Source organism: Micrasema longulum, unplaced genomic scaffold, assembly GCF_059751315.1.
Source record: "Micrasema longulum isolate JH-2025_06_02 unplaced genomic scaffold, ASM5975131v1 h1tg000607l, whole genome shotgun sequence".
NCBI classification, from domain to species: domain Eukaryota; kingdom Metazoa; phylum Arthropoda; class Insecta; order Trichoptera; family Brachycentridae; genus Micrasema; species Micrasema longulum.
The window spans coordinates 240,326-267,689 of NW_028277803.1; the positions used below are offsets into that span (position 1 = coordinate 240,326).

A 27,364-nucleotide genomic window follows, 5' to 3' on the forward strand; every position below is an offset into this window, starting at 1 on the left:
AGTTTCGGTTTTGTCGGTTATCTGTGATTTTGTCTGTGGTCTTATGTCAAATATTTGTAAACAATTTTAATTTTAACCTTGCTCGTCGGCGAATTAGATTTTATTTCTTACATTTTTGTGTAATTTTTGACGATATTCGCCATATTTAAAAACAATGAGTAATATTATGGAACTAAAGGACTCCAAAACTGTACCAGATATTGTACACGAATATTCTTCGACATTACGGGAGGGAAATGTCCCTCTGATTATCGATAATGGTGAGAATACTTTTGTTTATATTGGTACTAAATTAAAGAAAGTTTTACCTATAAATTTAATCATTTTATATCACGATATAACGACAAAACTAGCAGACTGATAAATTCTAAGTATTTTTAAAAGGTTGGCTGATCAAATTGCAAAGATAAGCATTGACACAAGTATTTAAAACATGAATCAAATTTCATCTTTTGCAATACCATAAATTTCGGTAGCGAAAAATACGAAATACATAGTTGTAAAATGAAAAAGATTATTAGAGAAATCTAATATGATATCACTTATTTGGTCTTGTAAAACAATAGCGTATCACATATAGCAGACACTACAGCTGTTTTTATCACCAGCTTCTCAATTTTTTAAGATTGTACCTTTATCTGCCATGTTTTTCGTTTTTCTTAGGATCGTATCAATGCCGTGCTGGGTGGGCTACGTTTTCAGATCCTCTATTGATATTTAAGAACTTAATTGCTAAGCCTCGCAAGGAGCGGGGAAAGAAGGATAGCGAGCCACCCGCTACGCCACCGATACAAATTGGAAACGATATAGTCAACATTGAGGCGGTTCGGTGAGAGATTTATTTATTTACAAACACCTACAGTGCTTTTACATAGATATATTATATCATCACATGATCCATTTTTTTATTTTATTGTTTAATATACACACTTATGATATTTCAATTTCCAGCGCTTTTTCATTATACTTCAAATTTTGTAACAATCTTTTTCAATATACATTAGGGCCTCGCTAATCCGGATCCCCCAAGAGAACCAGAGGCGATTTTCAATAAATAAATTATATCAGCTATTTTGCATCATTTTTGAAGAAATGATTGTTTTTTTTAAACATATTTTTATATATTGATCAAATTTAAGTAAAGTAATAGTAAGGAATATTACTTACGAAGTGTCTTGGCTATAGTGAATAACGTAGAGCTACTCAGCCTTTTTTATGATGCTGTCAACCAGTGGCGGTATTTCCATAGAAGCCCATAATTGCCTTGATTGGCTTGCCTATTAATTTTATTTAAAAATTACCAAATCTAGACCAAACGCTTAAAAATAATTCATTTCGTTGTTTAAATTTCGCGCCAAATGAGAATTAGAGATCTGTTCGACGTTGGTACTGTACGCATCCCGAGATCCGAACCGTATGAAATCCGTGTGCGCGACACTATGTCTTCTTATCTCGCTCTCGCACGTGGGGTTCTTATGGGGCTTATTTCACGGTGCAATTCGCATGTAAACAAACAGTAAACTCATAAAATGTTTGTCTGTATATGTTGAGTTTTATATGGGAATCTGAAGCCAGCTTCTTTAAGGTAAAGTTGGCAGACAGCGTATCTTGTATTTCGTATCGAACAAACTTAACGATTGTTTATTATGCTCTTTTTTGCGGAATTTGATAATTTTAAACGGCTATTTTTATCTTCATTGATTAAAGACCCGCACTGGTTAAGATTTATGATAATTTACTTCATTTTGTGCAAACGTCATATATAAAAAGAATTCGGAGATGGCCGACGTTTCTTTTTTATTTGCCTATCTACTATCCTTTTCTTTTTCCAATATTCTATATCAATTATAATTTATCTTTATTATATTTATGTATCTATGGGTTCCGATGACTATTATTCAACTCTACGCATGCTATATTTTATTAATGTTACTTATTGGTAATGGTTGATATCTGAGGAATTTCTTTATATAAAATAATATTGTGTTTTCTTTATTTCGTTTATTTAAACGAACTCGGAAAGATTATCCTATGCATATTTTCATAAAATATTGTTATTCGTCATAATATACCTTTTGGATGCTTTGTAGACTGTACAACTGTAGTGAAGAAAGCATACATCATGTTTTCACAAAAGTGAATTCATCATCATTCCTTTTCCGCACCTAATGGTGCATAGAGCACTGCAATCGCAGTATATCTTAATCTTTTTTGCTACATGAAGGTAAGATGATCAGTCTTACGCTTCAAGTACCAGTCCAGGGACTATGACACATTCTAGTGTAAAAACACCTTTTTAAATAAATATTTCAAATCAACCATGTCGGGAATCGAACCCGAGACCTTTTGCATGGTAGGCAAATGCGCTGACCACTATACTATGAGGCCGTCAGGGTATATATATGGGCTTGCCTTACTCGTAAACCCTAGGCACGCTACTGCTGTCAACATAGGTGGTGTAACAACAACATTTTTTTGTTGTTTATATTTTAGTTTCCAGCTGAAAACCCAGTTTGACCGTAATGTGGTGACACATTTTGAGGCTCAGGAACAAGTGTTTGACTACACATTCAGCCGCCTGGGGATTAATACAGATGGAAGTGTCAATCACCCGGTGGTTATCACAGAAGCATTTGTCAACCCCAACTACTGCAGGCAGTGTAAGTCCACTTTATGCACATTTTTTATTATACTAAAGTAGACTCGATAATCCAACAGGCATGGGACTGAAGGGGTGTCCGAAAGATTACTGAAAAGTGTGGGATTTCGGCAATATTGATTGCAACATAGAACATTTTTTGGTAACTGTCAACACATCAGACACGACGCAGACCGTTATCGTCCCTTCTCTTCTGCAGTCCGATCGCTTGTAGTGAATTTAATATTGGCTAGTGTCGCGGACTCCCAGATTTGAGTTCTGAGGTTTAAATCTCACTCTACTGCAACTTGATTAAAATTGAAATATTGGAGTTAATTATAAAAACACAAATATTTATTTCAATTTGAAAAATATGTCTACGAAGATTGTCCAGAAACTTTCGTTTATATTTCTGATAAATGTATTTGTTTTCTTTAACCTGTCAATTCAATTAAATTCATATTTAAATTTATTTCAACAGAGAGGGAAAACATTTTTGAGAAGGAAATATGGAAGTCTAGGCATTTACAGGGCTTATGACATGTCATTGGCTGGTTTAAGTGGCCACTTTACACACTGTGTAACATTCACCATTCTGCCCCTGTTTGAACATCCACATTTCCTCAACTCTTCCATCTGTTGACTTTTGTGAAGTAAAAGACCTGAAACCTTTATCATGTGGGTGAGATTCATCCGGCTGAACCTGTAAATGCCTAGACTTCCATATTTCCTTCTCAAAAATGTTTTCCCTCTCTGTTGAAATAAATTTAAACAACTCCCTAGGGAGGAAATCCAGCCAGTCTGCAAACATTTGGACATAATCAAACATTGTTGAATTACTACCTGGTAAAAGAAGTATAAAAATTGGAAAATTGTTTTCAGGCGTTGCCTAGTAGGTGATTTGGTTCAGCCGGATGAATCTCACCCACATGATAAAGGTTTCAGCTCTTTAACTTCACAAAAGTCAACAGATGGAAGAGTTGAGGAAATGTGGATGTTCAAACATGGGCAGAATGGTGAATGTTACACAGTGTGTAAAGTGGCCACTTAAACCAGCCAATGACAGGTCATAAGCCTTGTAAATGCCTAGACTTCCATATTCCCTTCTTAAAAATGTTTTCCCTGTCTGTTGAAATAAAGTTAAATATGAACAACTCCCTAGGGAGGAAATCCAGCCAGTCTGCAAGTATTTGGACATAATAAAACATTGTTCAATTAAATTCAATTCAATTAATTTATTTTAAATATAACAAATACATTACAAAAATATATTCAATACGTGTATATTATAAAAAAGAAAAAAATACACAAAAGAGACTCATGTCAAAGTAGTAGAAGAATCCTGCTCCGGAAAACCCCTTCGGATACATGGAACAGATCAATATCCAGAGCGATGTTGTTCAGCATTGCAGTAGCCCTTCCAACAGGCATAACCATAGGCAGGTTGGTCCTGAATATCGGAATATGAAACAATCTATGCTGACGCTGTCTTAGGTAATTATCAGGAACATTGGCGGCCTCCGTGGTGTAGTGGTCAAGACGCTTGACTCACGCACGGAAGGTTCCGGGTTCGATTCCCGGTTAGAACACAAAAATTAAATTGTGATTTTCCTCAAGCCTGGGTGTTCTGTGATGTGATTCACCACTGTAATTGGGCTCCTGGCCTGTTGTGGTACAAAATAAAAAAATAAAAATAATAAAAAAAAAACATACAAACTAATGCTCATCATAATTTCAGAATTATCGATCATACCGCGCAACAATCGATAAAAATGTGTAGTCAAATACACATTTCTTCTAGTCTCTAAACTGTTGTAGCCAAGCATACCCTGGAGAAACTCGGTCGGGTAAAGCCAAGGATAATACCCGCACTCTCTCATGTAGAGATATCTCAGAAACTTCTTTTGGATCTTTCTTTCTGGACATACCTCATGTATATTAATATATCTTACAGTGATGTCAGAGCTGTTGTTTGAGTGTTACGGAGTACCTTCTCTAACATACGGTGTGGATGCATTGTTTTCATTCTACCATAACAATGTTGGAAACACTGGGCTCGTTATCAACTGTGGATACCACACTACACACATCATCCCCATTATAGATGGAGAAGTCATTGTAAGACATGCGCGGAGGATTAATATAGGTAAGATTTACTTTATAACAAGACAGTCACAATCATTAAACTTTAACCCTTCCTTTATTGTGCCAAAAACATCCTCGCGTTTGCTGTTTTATGTAGTCATTAGAAATGCAAAATTGAGAGATTTTAAATAGGAAAAATGGAATAATCATAAGCAATTGCTTCAATTATTTATATGTGAAGTCAAAGTGATAATATTTTTAATCTAATTGATAAAAACATAAAAAAACCATTAGCTAACGCTCGCAGTTCAAGTGAGAGGCTCGAGTGAGAAGAGTACCCTTAATGAAGCTCGTAGAGCTACTGGCGTCTGGCACTGTAGTGTACTGGCTCTTGGTTATTGCCCTGCGTGATGTGTAAAATTGTCTCTCTCTCGTGTGTATATCTGTAGCATCAAGAGTGAGCCGTAAAAAGTGTGAGACCAACTTATATTTGATACTCTTTTTACTTCATACACCGCAACTTGCGACACATTGGTTGTATTTGTTATTTGTCTCTGATTTCTGATATCAAATGTTTCTTCTGTGCCAAATAAGTATTTATTATTTAATAGTACATTATTTTAACCGATATGTAAATGTATAACGGAGGAATAGCAAAAAATTAAACCCAGCGTTTATTGTATTTATAGAGATATTCAAGTTATTAGATGCAATGTGTACTAGCTACACATCATCGGGAAGGAAGGGTTAAAAGGGGGGTTTTAAAAAATGTGGGCAATAGGAACCATATTTTCCTGGAAAAGTCTTGAGTTTATCATTTTTGTCAAGTCAACTATAATAAATGGTAATATTTTATTTTACTGATTTAATGAACATATTTAGGATAGTAAAATGACAATATTGTGTATTATTTTAATATTTTCCAACTTTGTAATAATTTAATAAATGTCATAAGCCCAGTAAATGCTTAGACTTCCATGTTCCCTTCTCTAAAAGGTTCTCCATCCCTGTTGTAATTTGTTGATAAATTAATGTCTTGTGATGTTATTGTAATTTTCCTGAATTTATTGTATAACAAGTTTCTTCGTAGTCGCTGTCCTCATGACAGAGGATCATGACCTCTTGTGGCCGCCCCGACAATTCTTCTCCAACTCTCCCTCGACTGCACCGCCGCTGTCCTGACCTGATCGGTCCATTGTGTAGGGATCTACCTCTTCCTCTTTTTCTCTCCTCGCCACCGACCACAACCAATCGCTCCAGGCTACCCTCATTGCTGCGCGCAACGTGTCCAAAAGAATGGAGAATGCGTCTTAGGCAAGCATTAACCAGAGTTAAACCGTCAAGGTTCAATCCCCAGGGAGAGAGGATTTTAAAAAGCATTTTATCAGTTGATAAATATTACCATAAAAACTAATGACTTTTTTAAATGATATTTTTTTATCCTTTTATTATTATTATGTACATCTGAAGCACTGTCTATACATAGAAACGACACACATAATATAATACAATAGAAAACATGACTAATTTACGTGTTTATCCAGTTGGTTTTTTAATGCATTAACCAAACGTGCACCAATAACTTTTCCGGGAAGGCTATTTGATTGCTTCACAACTTGGTATGTCAGGAAGTTATTTTTGGGGATGGCTGTAGTGTTTAATTTTAATGAATGTCCTCTTCAAATTAATCTTTTTTTATATATCTGTTGCCATAGAGTACCTGGAACCCATTGCGACGATATCTTCATATGTATTGTTAAAAAATATCTATTTTATATGCTTAATTTTATTATATATCCTTAAAACCCTAAAGTCTCTTAATTTTTATGTAGATTACAGATGTTGTTACAATCCTCGAAACAGGCAATCATTTATTTAAATTGCGTCTAAGCTCAAATTTCTAATTAAGATAATTCTTTTATTATGCCACTAGGTGGATCTCAAATAGTTACTTACCTTCACAAGCTCCTGCAGCTTAAGTATCCAGTACACTTGAACGCAATCACCCCATCTCGCGCCGAGGACCTCCTGTTGGAACATGGCCACATTGCTCTGCATTATCAGGAGGAGATGAAGAGATGGACAGATCCTGAGCATTATGATGCTAATGTAAGGAAGATCCAACTGCCGTATGCGCTGCCTATAGCTAACCCCAGCTTATCAGGTAAGAAGTCACAGAAAATGTCCCCTTTAACTAATTCACCACAGTGCTCGCAAACGTCTGCAAGCGCCTATGACAGCACTACTACGCGGTGCTCACAGCTTATGTGAGTAATTTACTATCAAAAAGGTCCGTAGCTTAAGTATTCATCAAGTATAGAGGTAATGAATTCATGGTCACTAACAAAATACGTGTTTGAACTAATAAATAAAATAAGTGTTTATAGTCAATTTTAAACACGGGGAACGGATCAATATATAAATATTCCTAATCCTATTCTCCATTATTAATTTTATATCGACTTTGAGGCATTGCATAAAAAAAACAGCATAATATAATAATTTTTATTTTTTTGTTTTTTTTTTATTGATTATTCATAATTTTAATTTAGATCGGAATAACTTCCTAGGGAGGAAATCCAGCCTGTCTGCAAACATTTGGACGCACTCAAAACATTGTTGAATAACTATACCAGTTATGCATTTCACATAAGAACAATAGTATAAATCACAACTTACAGTTCACCAGAAGTAAGAGGAAATGGGGTGGGAAAAAAAAGGAAGAGAGAATGTTCCAATCCGCTGGTTACGAAATAATAATGTACCGTTCCTTGATCAGCACAGCACAAACTATGGCTTGCATGCGTGTATAAAGAAGTAAAAAAATATATACAGGTGTTCTTTAAACCCTGTCACATCCGAAATCACGATGATCAGTATGGGCAAGAAGACATATTAGCATATTCAAAAAAATATTTAGAACAAAGAAAATTTAAAAAAATATATATTTATAAAAAACAAATGGTTGCTTACTTCTGCAGGGGAGAAGCGAGAGGAGCGCGGCCGTGCGGTTGACGGTGTATCCGACACCCCCCTCCCCCTTCCTCGTTTCCCCCCTGCAGAAGTAAGCAACCATTTGTTTTTTTTTTTTATTTTATTTTTTAAGATTTTAGTCATTCTAAAAATTTATTTTAATGTGCCAATATGTCTTCTTGCTCATACTGATTTCAGTTGTGAAAGGGGTTTAAAGAACACCCTGTATAATAAAAAGTAAGAAAACTAGCAATTACAAATTTTGCTTGTGTAATCAAATATAAGAAGCTAATAAAGTATTTGTATTGGACATCGCAGTGGGAGCGCGCTCTAAGCAGCCAATATTAATGAAAATATATATTAAGATATTTTTCAATTACATATGTACATTATTAAAAATATTTTCGATCTTAAAAAATTAGGAAAATCTAAATTTATGCATATTTTTTTTTCAGTTGAGGTACAGAAAGAAAGAAAAAAAGAAATGGCAAAACGACTCATGGACATCAATGCTAGGAAACGCGAAGAAAAATTAGCTGAAGATGAGGAACAACTTAATCAACTTTTGGCATTACAGGTATGTACTGTGGTATCTGCATCTCAACACCCGACTTTTTGATGAATTCATTCATTGATTTCCAATGTTATGCCGATTTCTGACTCTTAATAGTGTTCAACTTACTGTGTTAAATATAAAAAATAACAAGTTTATTCATTTTTATTTTGAATTTCAGGATTTATTGGAAGAGGGAGAAGAAGAAGAATTTGATCGCGCTATTCAGTCTTTCGACATTAAAAATTATGAAGAACTTCAGGTAATTTTATTTTAGTATTGAATATTTGAGAGGGGCTGTGGTTCTATGGTGGTAATGCGGACTCGGACCTCCGTGAGTCCGCGATACCACCATAGAACCACGTCATAAAATGTTTTCACTAGACATAAAAATAGACAACTTATATGTTACATATTTTTTATTTTATCTAGCTGTGCTGTCACTTTTTTATTCTAAATTAATATACCTATAACAATACAATATTCTTAGATGAGTTTTAATAGTATAATGTATTCCTTGAATGTCGTCCAGTTAATTAGTCTGTTATCTGTTTAGAGATTATGAGAAAATAAATATTTCGTAATGGTCACCTAAAATCTCATATTTTTGTATGCTTTATTAGTAGGACATTTGGATTGTTTTTCAAATGACCTGAGAAATATCACCATTATTTAATTCTGTTGAAGTTTTTAGTTTATTTATTTATTTATTTATATACGGCATTTCTGCCATTTACATATATGTGGTATAAAGAGTGCTTAGAAATAAAAATATTAAAAATAAAAAAAATCGAGTATGAAATATTAATATACTCGTACTGTACACATTATTAATTACTTGAAATACATATTTTAAAGAAATTATACAATAACAAAATACATTAATCAATCAAATTATAACTATTCCAACCCAATCTTCTGAAGATGATTTGCTCTTTTTGATAAAAATATGTTGGTCACTTTATTTTTTAAGTTAGGCAGAGATAAACTAAATATATCAAAATGTGATGCATATTCATTCCCGGTATTCTGTAATCTAACAATAGGTGAGTTATATTGAGCTACCGTTCGAGAATTTTGACAATAAAATATTGTAGATGTTCTGCTTAATCTAGGTGGTACATAGAATGAAATCAATTTCAGTAGATCAGGGGTATCAAACATTGGTTTTATTATTTTATATAAAGTCATAAGATCGGTCGATGTTCTTCGCTCTTGCAATTTAGTTAATTTAAGGGAGTCTAAAATTTAGTCTAAGTTTATGTTTTTTGCTGGCATTAAGCAATTATCTGATCAGTGAATCAGATAAAGGACAATTTTTATTAAATTGAATACTTATCGAAGGCTTATAAAACTAAACGATCGACGTGTGTGTATTTAATATGCATTTTATTTTTCCAGCGCCAAATCAGTCTGTTAAATACGAGAATTGAAAAGATCCGTCAGAAGATAGTTGCTGCTGCCACTAATGAAAACGAATCGGGATTACTCATCATCGATGAAAAGAGCAGTACAGTTAGCGGGAATAGTAAATATCAACCTCCTTCAGATCCCGCCGCATTCTCCACCTGGCTGGAAGAATACAGAAAAAAGGTAGAAAATAATCTTAAAGATGTTTGTGGTTATTCATTTCTCGTCGGTCAATATTTTTTTATTCATTAAACTCCTTTGTTTATCAACCTATGTTATGAATATACTTTCCTCACCTTGAGTTTTGTTTCTGAATACGGGCTTAATAAACATTTGAGGTATAGGTATCATTTATTATGAAAAGTAATATCAATTAAATAGCCGGCTCTGAACTTTCTGCAGCAGCTGATCCTTTCAAGCAAGTTTACAATGTCTTTTTCATCAATTTTGGACATTTTAGCAGATGTTGGTTTTTCTCCGATACACTAAACAGACACCTTTTAGGTGTGTAATTGTGTCTTGTGAGTGACTTAAAAGAGGATTTTTCTTACCTCAAATGAGGAAATTTATCTTATTAATATACCAGACAGATGGAATATTTGCCATCACCAATATCTGCTAAGTGTTAACCCACACCCGAAGGCCCAGAAATGTCCATTTAAATTGATACAATTTTCAGTAATAAATAAAATTATTATGTACGAAGAATGAGGAACTTCAGCCCTAAGGTAAATTGGAAATAAAAAATGTATTCTTACGCGCGGTAAAAATTAGAGCATTAAATTGTATGTCAAAGTTTCTTGAAAATTTATGAAAAAAATTATAAAAATTATTTTATTAAATATGAACTACTTTGCATGACGTCACTAGTTCTTTTGAATCAACCAATGATTAGAGAGTTGTGATATATTTCTAGTTTACGGCAAGTCAACTGACGAATCAGCAGAATTCATCGAGAAGAAGGGGAAGAGAATTTGGGATGTCACATGCGAAGTAATTTAAAAAATACAAAACTTTGAAAAAATCATATCACTGATAATACGATACTTTATATATTAAAAAAATATATTTTTGGCTTAGTTTAATAGTCTATTAACAAATTTTAAAAATATAAAAAACCAATGAACTTCGTCATTGTAGAAAAAATTCGGGTGTGACTTTTTCCTTAAAGTACGAAGCTAAAGTTGGATCACACATTATTTGGACGGTTTTATTGTTTAGCGCTCCGAGATCCTGTCAGCCAAGTACTCTCGCAAGCAGCGCAGGTTGGACATGGCACGGCGCCGTACGGCGGCGGCCCAGGAAAGGATGCGCCTCATCTCCCATCTCGCCAAAAAGGAGAAGGAGAACGATGACTTTGGGATGAGGGATGAGGACTGGGACGTCTACAAGACCATCAGCAGAGAAGGTAAGCAGATTTTCATATTTGAAATTTGAAGTACGCATCCGAAACAGTAGCAAACAATGTGTAAGAACTCTTTTAATCCCAAGCAATTTTCCAACAAAAAACCTTGGTTTGTGTTTTCCGCTCGGTTACTACATATTGAGCTTTGATTAATTGGGTTAAATTAGCTACCAACAAAATATCAACAAACATGATATTTAAATGACTTTTAAATTGTTAAAGTCAGAAAATCATATGGGAACTTGAGGCCGATGATTGACCCCCCCAAAATAAATGGTCAATCATAAATCGAAATTTCGACAGCCCAACTAAATAAAGCAGCTATATAGTTAACAATAAAATCTTTAGACACTTGGAAAGAGCATCAGATCTAACGGGATCTAATGCCCCGTGTGCTTACTGAAAGGGAGCATCTCTCCTCCCTTATAAGCGAGTGTCTTGCTCTTTTTGCCAACTGAACCTCTGGTAGATCTAGCTCTGCATCAAAACACACAGTATGAGCAAGAAAAGTAATGTTGGAGTTAGGAGGAGTCAGGATAAAACCCGCAAAAAAGGTGACATACCTAGGAGTTGTGCTAGATAGCGGTTTGACCTTGGGAAGCTATATAGGTAAAGTATGTGAAAAAGCACAAAAAACATCCAGAGCACTCAGCATACTCTTGCCAAATACCAGAGGAGCTGGCCCGGCAAAAAGAAAAATGTTAGCACTGGCTACACAATCTATTCTTATGTATGCGGCACTAATATGGGCAAACGCTGCGAAAACGGGAAAATATAGACGCCGTCCTAAAAACACAAAGGCCGATGGCAATAAGAGTATGCAGTGCACATAAAACCATATCCACAGAAGCTGCCTTAGTGATAGCCGGACTGGTCCCTATCGATCTCCTGGCAGCAGAAAGAAAAAACCTGTACAAGCACAACCAAGGTGTCATCACAGAAGATATAAAAAAACGAAAAAGAACCATGACCATGTATAAATGGCAGGAAAATTGGGATAACTCAAATAAAGGAAGATGGACGCACCGTATTATAAAAGATATAAGAGTATGGGTAGAGAGACCCCACGGTGAAACATCTTTCCGAATGACCCAGTGCCTTACAAGTCATGGAGTATTCTATAAATATTTTTAAAAAATCAAAAAGGCCGAATCAGAAGCATGCATGTACTGCATGAACCACAAGACGATTCAGAACACACGGTGTTTGATTGCAAAAAATGGAAAAAAAAATAGAAAAACTTATAACGGACCTGGATATACCCGAAAGACTGACTCTAGATAATCTTGTAGAAACAATGATTAAAAAGGCACAAAATTGGGCTCTTATAAAACTTTTTATGGAAAATATAATGGAGATAAAAGAAAAAGATGAGATGTCACAAGCGGAAGTATAGACAAACTGCAGGCAGAGGTAAGGCCGCGAGGCGGGAACCGGTCAGCAGAGAAGAAAAGGGGGGGTTTTAGCCGGTGTGAGTCCGGCACTACTCAGGCTATCTGAGTGTTCATAATGAATTTCCACTCATCAAAAAAAAAAAAATGTATGAGCAAAATGAGACATACATTATATATAAATAGTTGCTTACCTCTACCCACCTTATTTCGTAGGCATAATCATAGTCAGCCATTACATGCCATAAATAGATTTTACATAATTGAATTGTCAATTTGTGGGTAGCATATTTTTGGAATAATAGTTTTAAGAATGTATTTTATTTTAGGAAATGATTCCGATTCTGATGCGGAAAATGAGAAGTTGTTGGAAATCGACAATGTCCTGAGAGAATATGATCCTCTGTTTGGCGGTGCAGGGGGGGTGGATGGAGTGGTGGGTGGAGTATCTGAAGCTCATCAACTTCATGTTGGAATTGAGAGATTGAGGTATTTATGTAATACGTATTTACACATTAAAATTTGTTTTTGTAAATTTTATCGTAAGCGACCAGTCTGACACTTGTCATTTACCTCAGTTTGCAGTCAATACAGGTAACATACTCAGAACTTAAAATTTACATTTTTATTTGTATGTTAAAATTTAATTCCTTTAAGAAATGTTAGAAATTAACGTCCATGAATTTACTGTAGGAAAAAAATGCCTACCAACTAATCCCTAGCCACTTAATAAAATATAGAGTTTTAATTTATTTATTTTTGTAGCTGCAAATTGTTTGTACCTTGTTTTTGTTATGTGCAAGGTTTTATCAAATATATTTTCTATTTAGGTTATATTCCGTTGACTTTAACATTTTTCTCAATAATAAAAATAAAGCTGAATCAGAATAAACAAAATAACTCTAGAAATATAACATTAACAGATAATAAAAAATCGTAAAAGTTGGACACAAAAAAAACAAAAGGAGCTAGATACCACAATTGAATAACTTAGCCTGCTTGGTCGTCCCTGTAATGAATCGAACAGTCTCTCTTCGCGTATCATTACAGTTCAGGAGCTCAGCTAGGTTATTAGTCGCAGCAATCCGAGTGTTTACTTTGCATTCAAGCTCCCACCTCAGCCTGTCAAACATTGGACAGTATATAAGAATATGTTCTACAGTCTGCTCAGTGATGCCATCACATGGACAGCAACTATCGTCTCGCAGTCCAAAGCGATGCAGATATTCCCTCATGCATTCATGTCCCGAGAGAGCCTGAGTTAACTCATAAGTAGGCGTTTCATACTTCCAAAATGTTTTGGCCTCGTCTGTGCTTCTCAAAAGTTGCTTGATCCACTTATTGGTAGTTTTTTCTTCATAAATTTTCCTCCACTCATTTGATTTATCTTTTGAGAGGGACCACCTTACATGGCTTATTGGGACTTCATCAAAGTTTGGCCTCACTTTTTTGACCGTAGCAGCCTTGGCTAGCTCATCTGCTCTCTCATTTCCGATTTCCCCAACATGAGCTTTAACCCAGCAGAATCAAACATATATGCCTCGTGTGCTGAGAGCATAGTGAAGTTTTTGAATGTTGCTTATAATGGCATTCGTGGAGTAAACAGATTTGAGCGCGAGCAGTCCAGTCATGCAATCGCTGTGAATTGTGATAATTACGGGACTAGTTTTTTTTTTTTGTATCCATAATATTGCACTTTCAATACCAATCAGCTCTGCCTGGAAGACTGAACACTCATTTCCAAGTTTTAGTTTTCGCTGGTCTATCTCTTCGTGTTCCTTGTATACAACGAAGGCCGCTCCAACATGTCCATTCAGTTTGCTGCCATCAGTGTAGATGTGAATAAGGCTAATTTGAGTAAGTGATAGCGTATTTGTATTTTCCTCTAGATGATTCACTTGTATATCAGCACACTTAGCGGGATGTAGAAGTGAGCGATATTCAACTCGGCGCTGACATACACGGTCATTTGGAAGTATTTCGCTTACTCCACTACGTTTCGATTCATCCAAAGACACGATTTCAGCAATTTTGAGATCTATGATCTCAAGATCTGCAATTATTAGAGCTGCATAAAAAGAAATCGTTCTATACCCCTTGCATATTTGTATAGCAAATAGTCTTTGTAAGGATCTGAGTTTTGAAATGTTTTTTTTACGTTTTATCGCAGAACCCCATACGGCAGCTGCGTACGTTATTATAGGAACTATTATCATATTATATATACATCTTAAAATATTAGGATTCAAACCCCAAGTAGATCTTGTTGCTCTTGTCAACCGCTGTAATAAATTTGTAGATTTGCATATAAGGTATTTAATATGTTCATTCCATGACAATTTTTTGTCGATTTCGACTCCCATGAATCTGAAGTTTGAGACAGTTTGTAACGCTTGTCCCTGCATGTAAAACTTAGGCGTTATACCACGTTGTCTCGCACAGATCATTTGTTTTTTGCGGTGCAAAGTTTAGTCGAGCTCGATGTCCCCATTCTACTAATTTATTAAGAGTGTTATTACCCACATATTCCAATTTGTCAGTGTCATTGCCAGATATGAGAATAATAAGGTCGTCGGCATATGCCTGTATGTGAACATCTGGATTTTCACTATTCACTGTCAAGGCTTTATTAACTACGACGTTCCATAGCAGTGGTCCGAGAACGGAGCCTTGAACACAACCTATATTATTTTTTTTCGAGCATACACTATCAGATATACTTAATGTGATATTACGATCCCCAAGGTAACTTATAATAAGAGTTTTAATATTAGTGGTACCTATAGGTCACTGGTTCTCATCCGGCTCAAAGGACCGTGTCACTATCTTGCAGCAGATTGTATTTAGGGCAGGTCATGCAATAAATTCTCAGATTGTGAGTTGACTTCTTTATTTTTTTATCCTTCCCTCCACTCTTATTTCTTATTTCAATGTTTGTAATGCCATAGATAGAAATAAAAGAAAGCGTCTACAATATTATACTAGTATAATATTGCTGTCTATACTTCTTTCCTTGCTCGCGTAAAATTTATACCCCTTCCCTTTACCTTCCGCATCCCAGGCATTGACAGATTGATATGTGATAATAATGATTGTCTCGTGATGTTTTTAATTAATAATTTTTTTTAAATCCATGGGGAATGCACATTACGTATTTAAATTTGAAATTCAAATATTCCGTGTATTTTTTTAACCAAACTTTATATATTGTCACCAGGGCTCCAGAATTGTTGTTTCAGCCGTCCATGATGGGAAATATAGAAGCAGGATGTGCTGAGACTTTGGAATATGTTCTGAAACAATTCAGTTATGAAGACCAGCTTGCAATGGCCAACAATGTGTTTGTCACAGGTGGTTGTGCCCAGTTTTCAGGTATGTAAAGAAAAATATTTCTGATGAAGTATTTAATATGCCCATCTTATATTTAATATATGTACATCTTGATCAATACAGAAAATTATTTTTGAAGAATATCTATTTTCACAATAGTAATGATGAAATCAGGCGAGAGTGTAAATCTGAGGCAAGTATAATTGATAAGATTAAGAAAGGGTCTCTGAGATGGTTTGGTCACGTAGAACGAATAGACGACGAAAGAATGGTAAAACAAGTATATATGGCGAAAATGAACGGCAACGTGAGACGAGGATGACCAAGGAAGACGTGGCATGATTAGATAAACCAAAATCTTAAGTCTGGTCATGTCAAAAGCAGACAGAACCGAAGGGCATATATGACAAGATGTATGAATGTGGAAGAGGCTAGGATTGTATGCCAGGATAGACGTGTGTAGCGGTCCATTCTCTCTGCCTACCCCTACGGAGAAATGGCGTGATGGTAGTAGTAGGAGTAGTAACAATTGTAATTTTAAATTACTTAACAGGCGCAAAATATGCCACTGCTTATGCTTATTTATGTACTTCATATTTTGAAAAATATTTTTTTAAAGGCATAATTAGCATCGGTAATTATTTTGGGACTGTTATTACAATTATTTTGACAGAAGAAGTTAACATTGTTATCTGGCATAAAAATTATTGCAACCACATTTAGTAAAGAGTCTGTAATACTTTTTAATGTTGCAATATTTAAACTTATCTAATTTGAATATCTCGACTATGAAAATATTTTTTCAAACTTGAAACTAAATCAATGTATGAGAGAATGCGGATTCTATTTCAATACATATGTTTTTATTAGATTGGCCTTGTAATTTCTATTTATTTTTCTATTTTTTAAATATAGTCTTGTTAATTAAAAACATTATTCCATTATGTGTATAGATAAATACAAACACAAAACTATGGTAAAATAAGAATACCCAGCAATTAAAAGGAAGCTATCCAGCCTAAACTTGCGTAAAATTATAAATGAACTAGAATGCCTGCTTTTTGTAAAAATCCTTTTAGTGTGTATTTTAATTTCTATCACAAATACAGCAAAAAATATTGTACCAAGGAAACAAAACAATAAAATTTGTGTCTGGGAAACTAGAGAAATTCGTTTTGAGCCGGGAGTTTTCTTACTTCATCTACATCACAACACACCACACCACAAACTGAGATAACTGGCGTTTTTTTGTAATATAACGCAGTAAAATTCCTTTAGGATTCGACGAGCGCCTATCACGCGAACTGCTCGAAATACGGCCATTCCAAACCTCGCACCGAGTGACCCTCGCATCCGACCCATCGCTGGACGCCTGGAAGGGAGCTAAGGACTTTGCTTGTCATGACCAACTACACGAGTACCTGGTCTCCCGTCAGGAGTATCTGGAGTACGGAGGAGAGTTCCTGAAAGAGCACTATGCCAGCAATCGCTACTTCAAGAGTCCCGCCCCGTGCATTGACCCCTCACTTTTACCTGCCATAGACGGAAATGTTATCAAAGAAGAGATAATAGACATTTAATCAATTAGTTCAGTATTTTTCAGTGTGAAGTACTAAGAAAACAAGTCAATAAATTAATTTATAATCAATTTACTTTCACTTTATTTAGTTTCATTTTATTATATTAAGAGTATTTTTTAATTTACAAATGTTTATCTATCTTGCGGAGTGAATAACCCGTTTGAACTTCTGTGCAATATATGCAGGATCTTGAATTTCACACTGATTTCACATTTCAATTTCACATTGAGTTTATGATGGTTAGGCCACTGCATTGTGCAACGTAAGGGTGGAAATATATATACTAGATTTTCAACTAAGTTTCCGGGTTTCACACATAGATGGTACGAGCAGCACGTGTAGTGAACATACATACATGTGAGAAGTTGAGTTTGATTTATAGATTAAATAGCTGTCAACAATAATCAGTTGTAATACCAAAACATATCGCAACTTTAAAATATTTATTTTAACAATGAAGATGTCGAATTTGGTGCCAAATAAACAGAATTTGCGGGAAACTTTGCTTTTCTGCTTTAACTTAAAAAAAGTGCACCTGAAGCACTTCGTTTGTTTGAGGAGACCTACGGCGAATATGCACCATCAAAATCTACCTGTGAAGATTGGTTTAAACGCTTCGGAAGTGGCTAATTCTATACTGAGGACAAGGTGCGCTCCGGAAGACTAAAAACAATTGAGGACGCTGATCTGCAAGCGTTATTGAATAAAGATGACACACAAACACAAGATCAACTTGCAGAAGCATTAAACAATTAAACATGACTGCAAGGTATTGCCAAATGTTTGCATTCCATGGGAACAGTTCAAAAGGAAGGAAAATGGGTGCCGTATGACTTGACAGAGACACATGGAAAATCAAAGAGTCACCTCTAAATTTTTCTTTTGCGATATGAAAGAAAGAGTTTCCTGCATAGAATTATTACTGGCTATGAAAAGTTGATATATTTAGAGAATCCTAAGTGCAAAAAATCGTAGCTTTCTCCTGGCAAACCATCAATATTGACGGCACATCCAAATCACTTCAGAAACAAGACAATGCTCTGCGTTTGGTGGGACCAGAAAGGAATCGTGTACCACGAGCTGCTGAAAACGTGTGACACTGTCAATTGGCATCACTACCGACAACAACTAATCAATTTGATTCATGCATTGCTCAAAAAACGTCCAGAATGGGACATGAGACACAAACGAGTGATATTGACACCATCCAAACACTGAAATGGGTTCTGCTACCACACTCGCCGTATTTGCCAGATCTGGCCCCTTCTCATTTTCACTTGTTCCGGTTGACGGACCATGGCTTAGCTGGGCTACACTTGGCCAATTTCAAAGAAGTGCGAAATTGGTTGGATGAATGGTTTCGGTCCAAAGACGCATCAATTTATCGTCACGGTATTCATGTATTGCCAGAGAGGTGGCACTAATGTATAGCTATTCAGGGGCGATACTTTGAATAAACAAATTTTTATATTTTTCTTAAAATTTTCAATTTTTTATTGATAAAAAAACCCGGATACTTAGTTGCGCCTAGTATATATTGCCAATTTCCGATCCGACTATTTCCAAATTTGAATTTTTTCAGGAATCGATATTTTCTATTATCGACTGATTGAAGAAAACAAATGATAAGATGTGGATACAGTTAAGAAGGTATGACGAATGTTTTCAGTTCCTAAAAAAAATTCTGCGGGTCTACCAAATACACCAAAAAGTATTTGAAAAAAAAAATTTTTATTTGTTTTGAATTTTCCTTGGAAATAGTTAGTTTTGTGAAAAATTACTGATTTTCAAACTACAAATACACTAAAAGTTTGTGTATTCTGTCGAAAATTAAATATATCCGCATGTTTTTCGCCCCCAAACTACAGTAAAACCCCCTTTTTACGTTTTTCAAGGGAGCAAGAAAAAATGTGTAAAACTGAGGAAAACGCTTAAGTGAGGAAATGAAAAATGTATGGAAAAAATAGGAATTACATAAAAATAAAATTAATTTGCTATAGTGTCAATGTACTTCCAGAAATTTTTTGAAATATAAGTGGAAATTGTCGATGTTTTTTTTTTTACCTATTTTCAATGATTTCACTAAAAGTATTTTTATATTTTTTCAAACAATAATATGTAATCTGTTTTTTTATTTGATTTAAAAACATGTTAAAATTATTTTGTGTAAATAAAAAAAACAAAAATATAATTTTGAATTTGCATAAAATAACATGCAATAATTTTCCCAAATGTTGGGTAATTTTATTTATATGGTATCACATTTTTTTCTATGGCATCACTAAAAACAACTGTCATATAGATCGCATAAAAATTGTTTCCACTTTTATGACAACTTTTTAAACCATCTTTTTTATAACTTTAGCAGTTTAGTGATATTAAAACTTTATTGTTTCTAAATGTTTGTCAACTGCGTATCATGATTTGTACAAGTCAATATGACGTTTTTGTTCAAATGAAAACTAAGACTAACCCTAAAGGAAGACACTTAAACAAAAAGGTATATTACACTGCACCTGCTTTGAATTTAGGTTAAGACAATAATTTATCATTTATTAGTTGTTTACCTGTTTTTATTCTTCATTCGCGTGGCACACGCGGTGGCGCGCGGGGCGTGGCATCATTATTACGACATAATTTAGGCTTTTTTGACACATCAAATGAATTCTGAAAATTTTAAAACGTAAAACCGGAGTGATGAAAAATGTAAAAACGTTGATTGGGGGAAATATTTGTATGATAATGTATGAAGAAAAATGGGTCCTAAACATTTCGGGGTAAAAAGCGGGAAAAAGTCAAATTGAGGAACGTAAAAACGAGATTTTACTATTAAATTATATAAAACTCGATTTTCCATATTTTGGAAAAGAACCCTTATAAATTACAAAAGCAAAAATACAAACATGTTCTCCCGCAGTTTTTTTCGTATTTTTCTCAATGACATAATTAATATATTAATTTATTTATTGAGTTCATTTTGCTGAGCTCCATATAATTTGAATATAAAAAACAAACACTGATTTGAGTGCTAATTTCGTTTATTTTATTTTTTTAAACAAAATGAAAAAAATCGGATAATTGTTTCGCCTTGTTAGAGCATTTTTAAACGAATTTTATTTGTCTTTTAAAATATTTTCAAAAAACAGTGTTTGATTTTAAATTATTACATCACGCATAATTTGAAAGAACCCTTTTACCGTTATTTTAAAATTAGATACAATAGATATGACAATATCGTCTTGTCACAGCTTCGTGAACAGCCTCGACCGCGCAAGACAGAACGTTAGGACAATACGAAAATTCGGCCGCAGTTCACACGTGAGCGCTGCGAAAATGAACACACGACGGCTTTTATTACGAGCGAGTTCACGAAAAATACTATTTATGTTGTACCAAGTTGTATTGGAATTGTTAAGAACGAACTAAATAAGGTTTTTTTCTGCCTCCATTTCTGGCAGGAGCGATGCGCACGCGTCGAGCAAAACGTTATCATCATAAGGTTCTGTCCGTGCGCGGTCACACGAGGACAATGCGGCCACGCGCGGTGGTGGGGGTAATCATTGTTCCGCGGAGATAGCCTGTCCGTCTATCTCAGTGACAATGTCTCGGAAAAATATCCTGTCCTACAAATTGCCGTTTACACGTGGACAATGGCCGAGTCCTGGGACATAACAATATTGTATTTTCCACGTTTAAACGGCCTTTTAAGAATAAAATATTTTAAAGTTCTCAAATTTAGGTATTTTATTTTGAAATTATATTCTTATATGGATATTATCCGTGTTGATATTATTAACACTTAAAGGCTGCGCTAAAAGAAAAGTTTACATGCGGTGATGTAACATCGCGTTACCTCAAGAAAAACACAGAATATTCTGAAGTTCAAACACTTGAGAAAAATAACAGTGATACGTACTGTTAAATAATTAATTTTCCATAATTTATTTAAAATCAAATAATTAAAAATCATAAATACGCTAGTCATATAACAAGCGTGCACTCTCACCTACTGCCAATAACCAACTGATTGAACGAATTTCTTCTTTTGTCTCTTAAAACCTAACATTTTATATGCTTTTTCAATAATTTAACAATATGTGATTGAAATGTCATTTTTGAGTCCAGAACTACACCTAGATCTCGTATTTCTTGGACAAACGGCTCAACAACTGCTTGAACGCGTACGGTCAATTAACGCTTCTTTTTAAAAAGGCCGTTACGTTTTTCGTCATTTATATGTTAAATCATTAGAATCGTAAAAATCCGCTCTAAATATACATGAACTTTTTGTCGTTATTCCCGACTTGTGAAAATACTCATTTAAAATTTGTAACCGACCCGTTACAGGGGGGGTGGCGGCTCCACTCCCTGGCCCCGTTCAATCGGCGCACCCGGCGTAAATGGGGGGCCTGAGCCCGGCGCACCGAGAAAGCACTGACCGCTAAGTCAACCTCAGTAGCCCTGAAAAGGGCTTTCCAACGCGTCCTGTTGGTTCAAAGAGGCGAGCGCAGTCAGGGCAGTCACGGCGGAAGGCAGCAGCGAAGCACGAAGTCTAGCGGGGAGCGGAGGGCAGGAGCGGAGAGTAAAACGCAGTAGTAGTGTCTTGAGCGAACTGCAGTCTACACATTATAAAGCGCCCGCAGCGCACTGCCCGACGCCCGAGCGCGCGGCCGCCGCCTTGTACGTGAGCCACCGCCGGGGAGTGGGGGTACAGGCGACCACTCGCCCAGCCTCCCCCACCTTACTCTCCCCAACGGCCGGCCACGTAAATAGCGTCGTCCGCCCGCGCGCGGGTTTAGTCGACAGTATGCCGCGCGGCGCACAACATACAACAATGAATACTTACAAATAAACATATACAAAATCAACATAAAATTATCCAAATAAAATCGTATTCTACATTGTCCTCGGTATAGCCAAGGCCGAACCCGAAAGAGGATCAAATCGCCTTTATTATGGATTTAGCACTTGGCTTTCATATATACCGAGGACCTATAGAGGAAGGGTAGCATATTTGGAATACCAGTTTGTTTGATTTTTTTATTAAAAAAAATAAGCCATTTTTGGCCACAGAAAAACTCTTGAATTGGTAGAAAGTTATGTATCTTTATTCAAGAAAACAATCAAAACGAACAAAAAATTATTTCCATCATAAAATTAAAATAAATCAAAAAAGGTCCAAAAGTGTAAATTGACTTGAGGTGCAGGTAATTTGGAATACAGTATTCCAAATTATATTCACCTTTTTATTGTACTGCGTAATTAAGTTTATCATTATTCTATAGTAGTAGATATAGGTACCCATATTGTTTTCTAATGGTATCTTCGTGAATACGTTTTTAGTAAATGTTTTTTTTTATAAAGGTTATCGTTCTGTGCAAAAATCACAAATGTACACACTAGCTTCGTATCCACTACAAGCACAGTGAACCCACATTTCACACATCAGGCACTGCACCCATTCTTCTCCTCCTTTATCTTCACTATATTTTCCATCGCAGAAAAGACACACAGAATCTTCATTATCAGGAACTCTGCTCTCGTTTCTCGACGGTGTATCCTCTGACGTATCTGTGTCGTCTCCCGCATTGCCACCAGCATCTGAATCTGATTCACTCTCTATCACAGGTTTCCTCTGTTTTTTTTTTTATGTTGTCTTCTTTTTTGTGTGTACCATGATGCTTTTTTCTTTGGATTTGATTTCCTTCTTCAATTTTTATCCTGTGCCTCTTGAAGATTATTTTTGTAAGGGGAACTTGAAATTATCGCGGATCTGGCTGGTTTTCGTCCTCTATTGCTCGTTTTCTGTTTTGCTATGGGTACTGGAGAAATATGAAATGGGCTAACAACAGAGTCACTTTCTGTTTGAGAGGTAGAAGGCCTCGGCTCAGCTTCATCAATATTCGCCAGCTGCAATGGTGCATCCAAGGATGACGAGGGTGTCGTCTGAGTCAGGGTGTTTTGGGGATTATCACTCTGTTCGAGAAATTCTGAAGCAGCAGCTATATAATCGGCGTCACTGAAAATATTGCGATTAAAGGGATATATGCCACCAACTTTAAATCCATTTAAAGCAATTTCTCCAGTTTGACACTTGATATAAGCTTTTCCAAACAGCTCAACTACATCATAAGGTGTAACGGGTCTAATTTTTTCTCTGAGGAAAACTCGAATTTCTTCGCTGTAATAAGCCTTTAAAGGACCCATGAAGGTCCGGTCCAGTGGCTGGATTTTATGAGTGCAATGGGGTGGTAGTGAAAGGATCGTCACATGATGTTGTTTGGAGAGATCTATTAGCTCAATGTTTTTCGTGTGGCTGTAATGTCCGTCAAGAATCAAGAGCACAGGGGATTCCTCAGTTGGTTTAACATAATCAATGAATTGTTGAAACCATTGAGTAAATAAATTCGTCTGTATCCATCCTGATGGATGAGCTTTCCTTATGGAACCAGCTGGAGCACCTCTCATCAAAGCATCGCTCATATTCTTCCGGGGGAAGATTATCATCGGTGGAACAAAAATCCCTGCAGCTCCCATGCAAGCTACAACGGTAATTAATGATCCTCTTTCGGCAGAAGTTATGGCGCCTATTTGTTTTTTTTCCTTTTCGAGCAATGATTTTTGGTATCTTGCTTTGGACTATTGAAAGACCAGTCTCATCAACATTGTATATGCGTGCAGCAGGGAAAGACTTTTCATTCTGTATTTGTTCAAGATTGTCGTAAAACTCGTCTATTCTTTTTTTCGTAAATCCATTCACTCTTGCCTGAGAAGTTCCACTCGGCTGCCTTATAGACAAAATTTCTTTATTACGTTTTAAAAATCCCTTCAACCAAAATCTTCCCGCTAATCCTTCTTTGAATTGATTTTTGATATTATTTTTCACGGCCTGTTGATATGCTAAGCGACGCAAATCCATTCTATTTAGCCCATACAATTAATTTTCCATGGCCAATATGTAATCGATCAACATATTTTCAAGGACTGGACCCAATACTGGCTTTCGACCAATGGTCTTATTAATCACTGATGCAATTGGCGCGTCTTTTTCGTTCACAAATCGAAATAAAGTAGTTCTAGGAACTTTAAAGTGTTTAGCTGCCTTCAAGTATCCCATTCTTTTTTCTTTAACGGCACAAATAGCGGCAATCATTTCATCCTTCTCCCATCCCTTTCTCTTCTTATATTTAACAGCAGACATTTCTAAAATAAAAAATAATAATAGATTAGTAGGTGTCAAAATATAGTGAATATAATTTGGAATATTCCAAATTATATTCACACTGGGTATTCCAAATTAGCAACAACGTAACCTAACCTAAAAATTAGCTTAAATATTTATTTTTTTTAATAATGCAAAAATCGACCCTAAACCACAAACAAACATAATCATTGATTATTATAAACAATAAATTGTTAGATTTTGCTTAGCATATTACATGATGAAGATAGATAAAAGACTTACCAATTTTTTTTTCGAAAAAGACGTTTCGTACTTATTGGCACTGTCAACAGAAATGTCAAAATGGCGGCCCACTTTTTTTACCGTTGCATTGATAGCCATGTGACATCCGTTTTGTAAAAAAAAAACAGAGATGGCGCTATTAGTAATGTCCAAAACCTGTCTATTCCAAATTACCTTCAGTATTCCAAATATGCTACCCTTCCTCTACTATCAAACATTATTTATAACAAACAATTACATAGTATTCCGTGGCTTCCATCGCTCCCAGCGCGCCTGGAACAAAATTATTTAAATGAAACCTTTTATTTAATCGGTTGGAAGAATTGCCATTTGGCAATAAGCCCAGCAATGCATAAAAAATGAATAAATATAACTCAACTTCAAGAAAAACGCACATATCAGAGATATTTTTCGGTTTGTTTTATATAACAAAGTAGTAGGTAGCCATTTATAAATACTTCATTGTGATTTACCTATCCTCCGTTATAAGGTAGTAAACATGTCTGCTTGACCACTGATCGACTGATCCAGTGTTTAATGTTGAATCATGAAATGACTCACGCGGGGAACAAGTTTAAAGATGATGTTTTTTGTAAGTCGAAAGAAGAGTCATATGTTTTTAATGTTTATTAAATTTCACATTTTAAAAGGCGAGACCATTATCACGAAAATAAACATGTATAAATTATTAATATATTTATAAACCGTAAACGGCTCTCGATGTTTTAAAGTTATTCTTTTGATATTAATTCTACTTACGTGTATTAAAAAGAAATGCGGTTTACTTTTCTTCATACAAACGTGTTACCGTATTTTCTTCCTGGATTTTGGCACCAGTACAGCAAAAGAACAGTACACAAGATTTACTATGCGTATGTTTACGTTTGCAGAAAACGAAAAAGACCGAGAAAGAAATAGCCAAAGACCAAATCCAAGAAACACTCGAAGTTGCACATATTAAAAGTTGAAATAATCGGCGTGCGTACTGCGTACATGAGAATATTATTTTAGAGGAAGCGAGATCGGTACATGAAAAACAAAAATTAAAGACAGGTTGGTGTGGCGTTTTAACATATTTGCCATTTTTTACAAATATTTCAAGAAAAATGAGTTTAATTCTCTTTTCTGGTTGCGAAAGAGCTAATAATATATATACATTATTTAAAATACAGAAAACATAGCTTTAAGCGATTGTGAATTATATCCTCTGACGGAAACTGTTGTTGATAGTACTAATAGTGATGATTTTACTTCCTGTGACTTATCTCTACATTCTCTGCCATTGATTATGGACTAGGGACGAAGAATATTATCATCTAAATATACCTACTCTAAAGAGAAAAATTGGATTAAATAATATATCATTTTTCAGTCATCTCTACTTCCGTTCCTGCAATGTGGAACTTCAGCCCTACGGAAAATTGGATACAGCAAATGTTTTTTTGCGCGTGGTAAACATAAGAGCATTAAATTGTACCGCAAAGTTTCTTGAAAATGTACGAAAAAAAAATATTTTAATAAAAACGCACTACTTTGAACGACGTCACTGGTTCATTTGAACCGACTAATGATATGAGAGCTGTGAAGGATATCCGGTTTGCTTACCGCAAACGAACCAATCGGAAGAACTGGCAGAGAAGAACCTCTGACGTCACACGCGGAGTTATTTAGCAATACAAAACATAAAAGAATCATATCGCTGATAAAAAATATTTAAAAAAAAATGTTTTTTTTGGCTTGGTTTTATAAGTCTATCAACAAATAAAAAAAAAGACACTGAACTTCCTCATTAGGGTATCTAGTACCTACCTACCAACGCGATGGCGTATCCATTATTAGTGCGAAAAGGAGTGAAAAATAGATAAACCCAATTTTGACAGATCTTACATAAAATTTTCCAATGGTTATTTTTTTTCTGCATAAACCGTCATATAGCCTACAAGTTCCCAATACAGAAGACACAAAACGTGTAAAAATTTAGCAATATAATTTCCAACATCTTCTTTTCATATCTTCATTTATTAATACTTTATTGGTATTTTTATGTTAGAAAATCTTTGTTTTTAATACTTATTTTGTATGACTATGTTTTCTGAATAAAATATTTAAAAAAAACAGCTTATTTTTTTAATTACTGTCTAAATTCCTCAGAGATATCCAACCTTTCATCCACTTTGTATGAATGATTGAGTGTTCTTTGAATGAGGAAGTTCGGTGATTTTTTTTATTTGTTAATAGAGTATAAAACTAAGCCAAAATTAAAAATAAATAAGATGTATTTATGGAACGTATTATCAGCGCTATGATTTTTCAAAAGTTTTGTAATTTTGAAAGTCCCCACCACTTTTTTTTTACATTTGAAAAAAAACACCACTTGCTTACTTTAGAAGATCGCCGTCTACTGTTGGACATGGGGGTGCTTCATGACATACTCAGTGGACGCCTTGATAGTCCGGCTCTTTTGTCAGAGTTATCATTAAATGTCCCCGGCTACCGCACCCGTCACACGTCGAGCTCTCTATTTCATGTGCCAG

General features: G+C 35.2%; 1 protein-coding gene and 1 long non-coding RNA gene across 3 annotated transcripts; one reads left to right on the forward strand and one right to left on the reverse strand.

Moving 5' to 3' along the window:
- On the forward strand, positions 1-17,443 carry Arp5 (Actin-related protein 5). Its single transcript, XM_088228776.1, has 12 exons — positions 1-260; positions 664-829; positions 2,494-2,660; positions 4,593-4,784; positions 6,657-6,887; positions 8,152-8,273; positions 8,431-8,511; positions 9,651-9,842; positions 10,881-11,067; positions 12,785-12,944; positions 15,673-15,827; positions 17,064-17,443. The coding sequence occupies exons 1-12, from the start codon at positions 155-157 to the stop codon at positions 17,363-17,365; spliced, it is 2,061 nt and encodes a 686-aa protein (XP_088084902.1). The 5' UTR covers positions 1-154; the 3' UTR covers positions 17,366-17,443.
- Positions 9,689-26,700, reverse strand: LOC148280202 (uncharacterized). 2 transcript variants are annotated; one of them, XR_015822666.1, is made up of 4 exons: positions 25,304-26,700; positions 25,069-25,103; positions 19,933-20,032; positions 9,689-9,821 (listed from the first exon to the last, which is right to left on the reverse strand). It is a non-coding gene; the product is annotated as an uncharacterized LOC148280202 (long non-coding RNA). The 2 variants fall into 2 exon arrangements; XR_015822667.1 differs by lacking the exons at positions 9,689-9,821; positions 19,933-20,032 and adding an exon at positions 22,452-24,568 and having other exon boundaries at positions 24,831-25,103.
- Between the last annotated feature and the right edge of the window lie 664 nt (positions 26,701-27,364).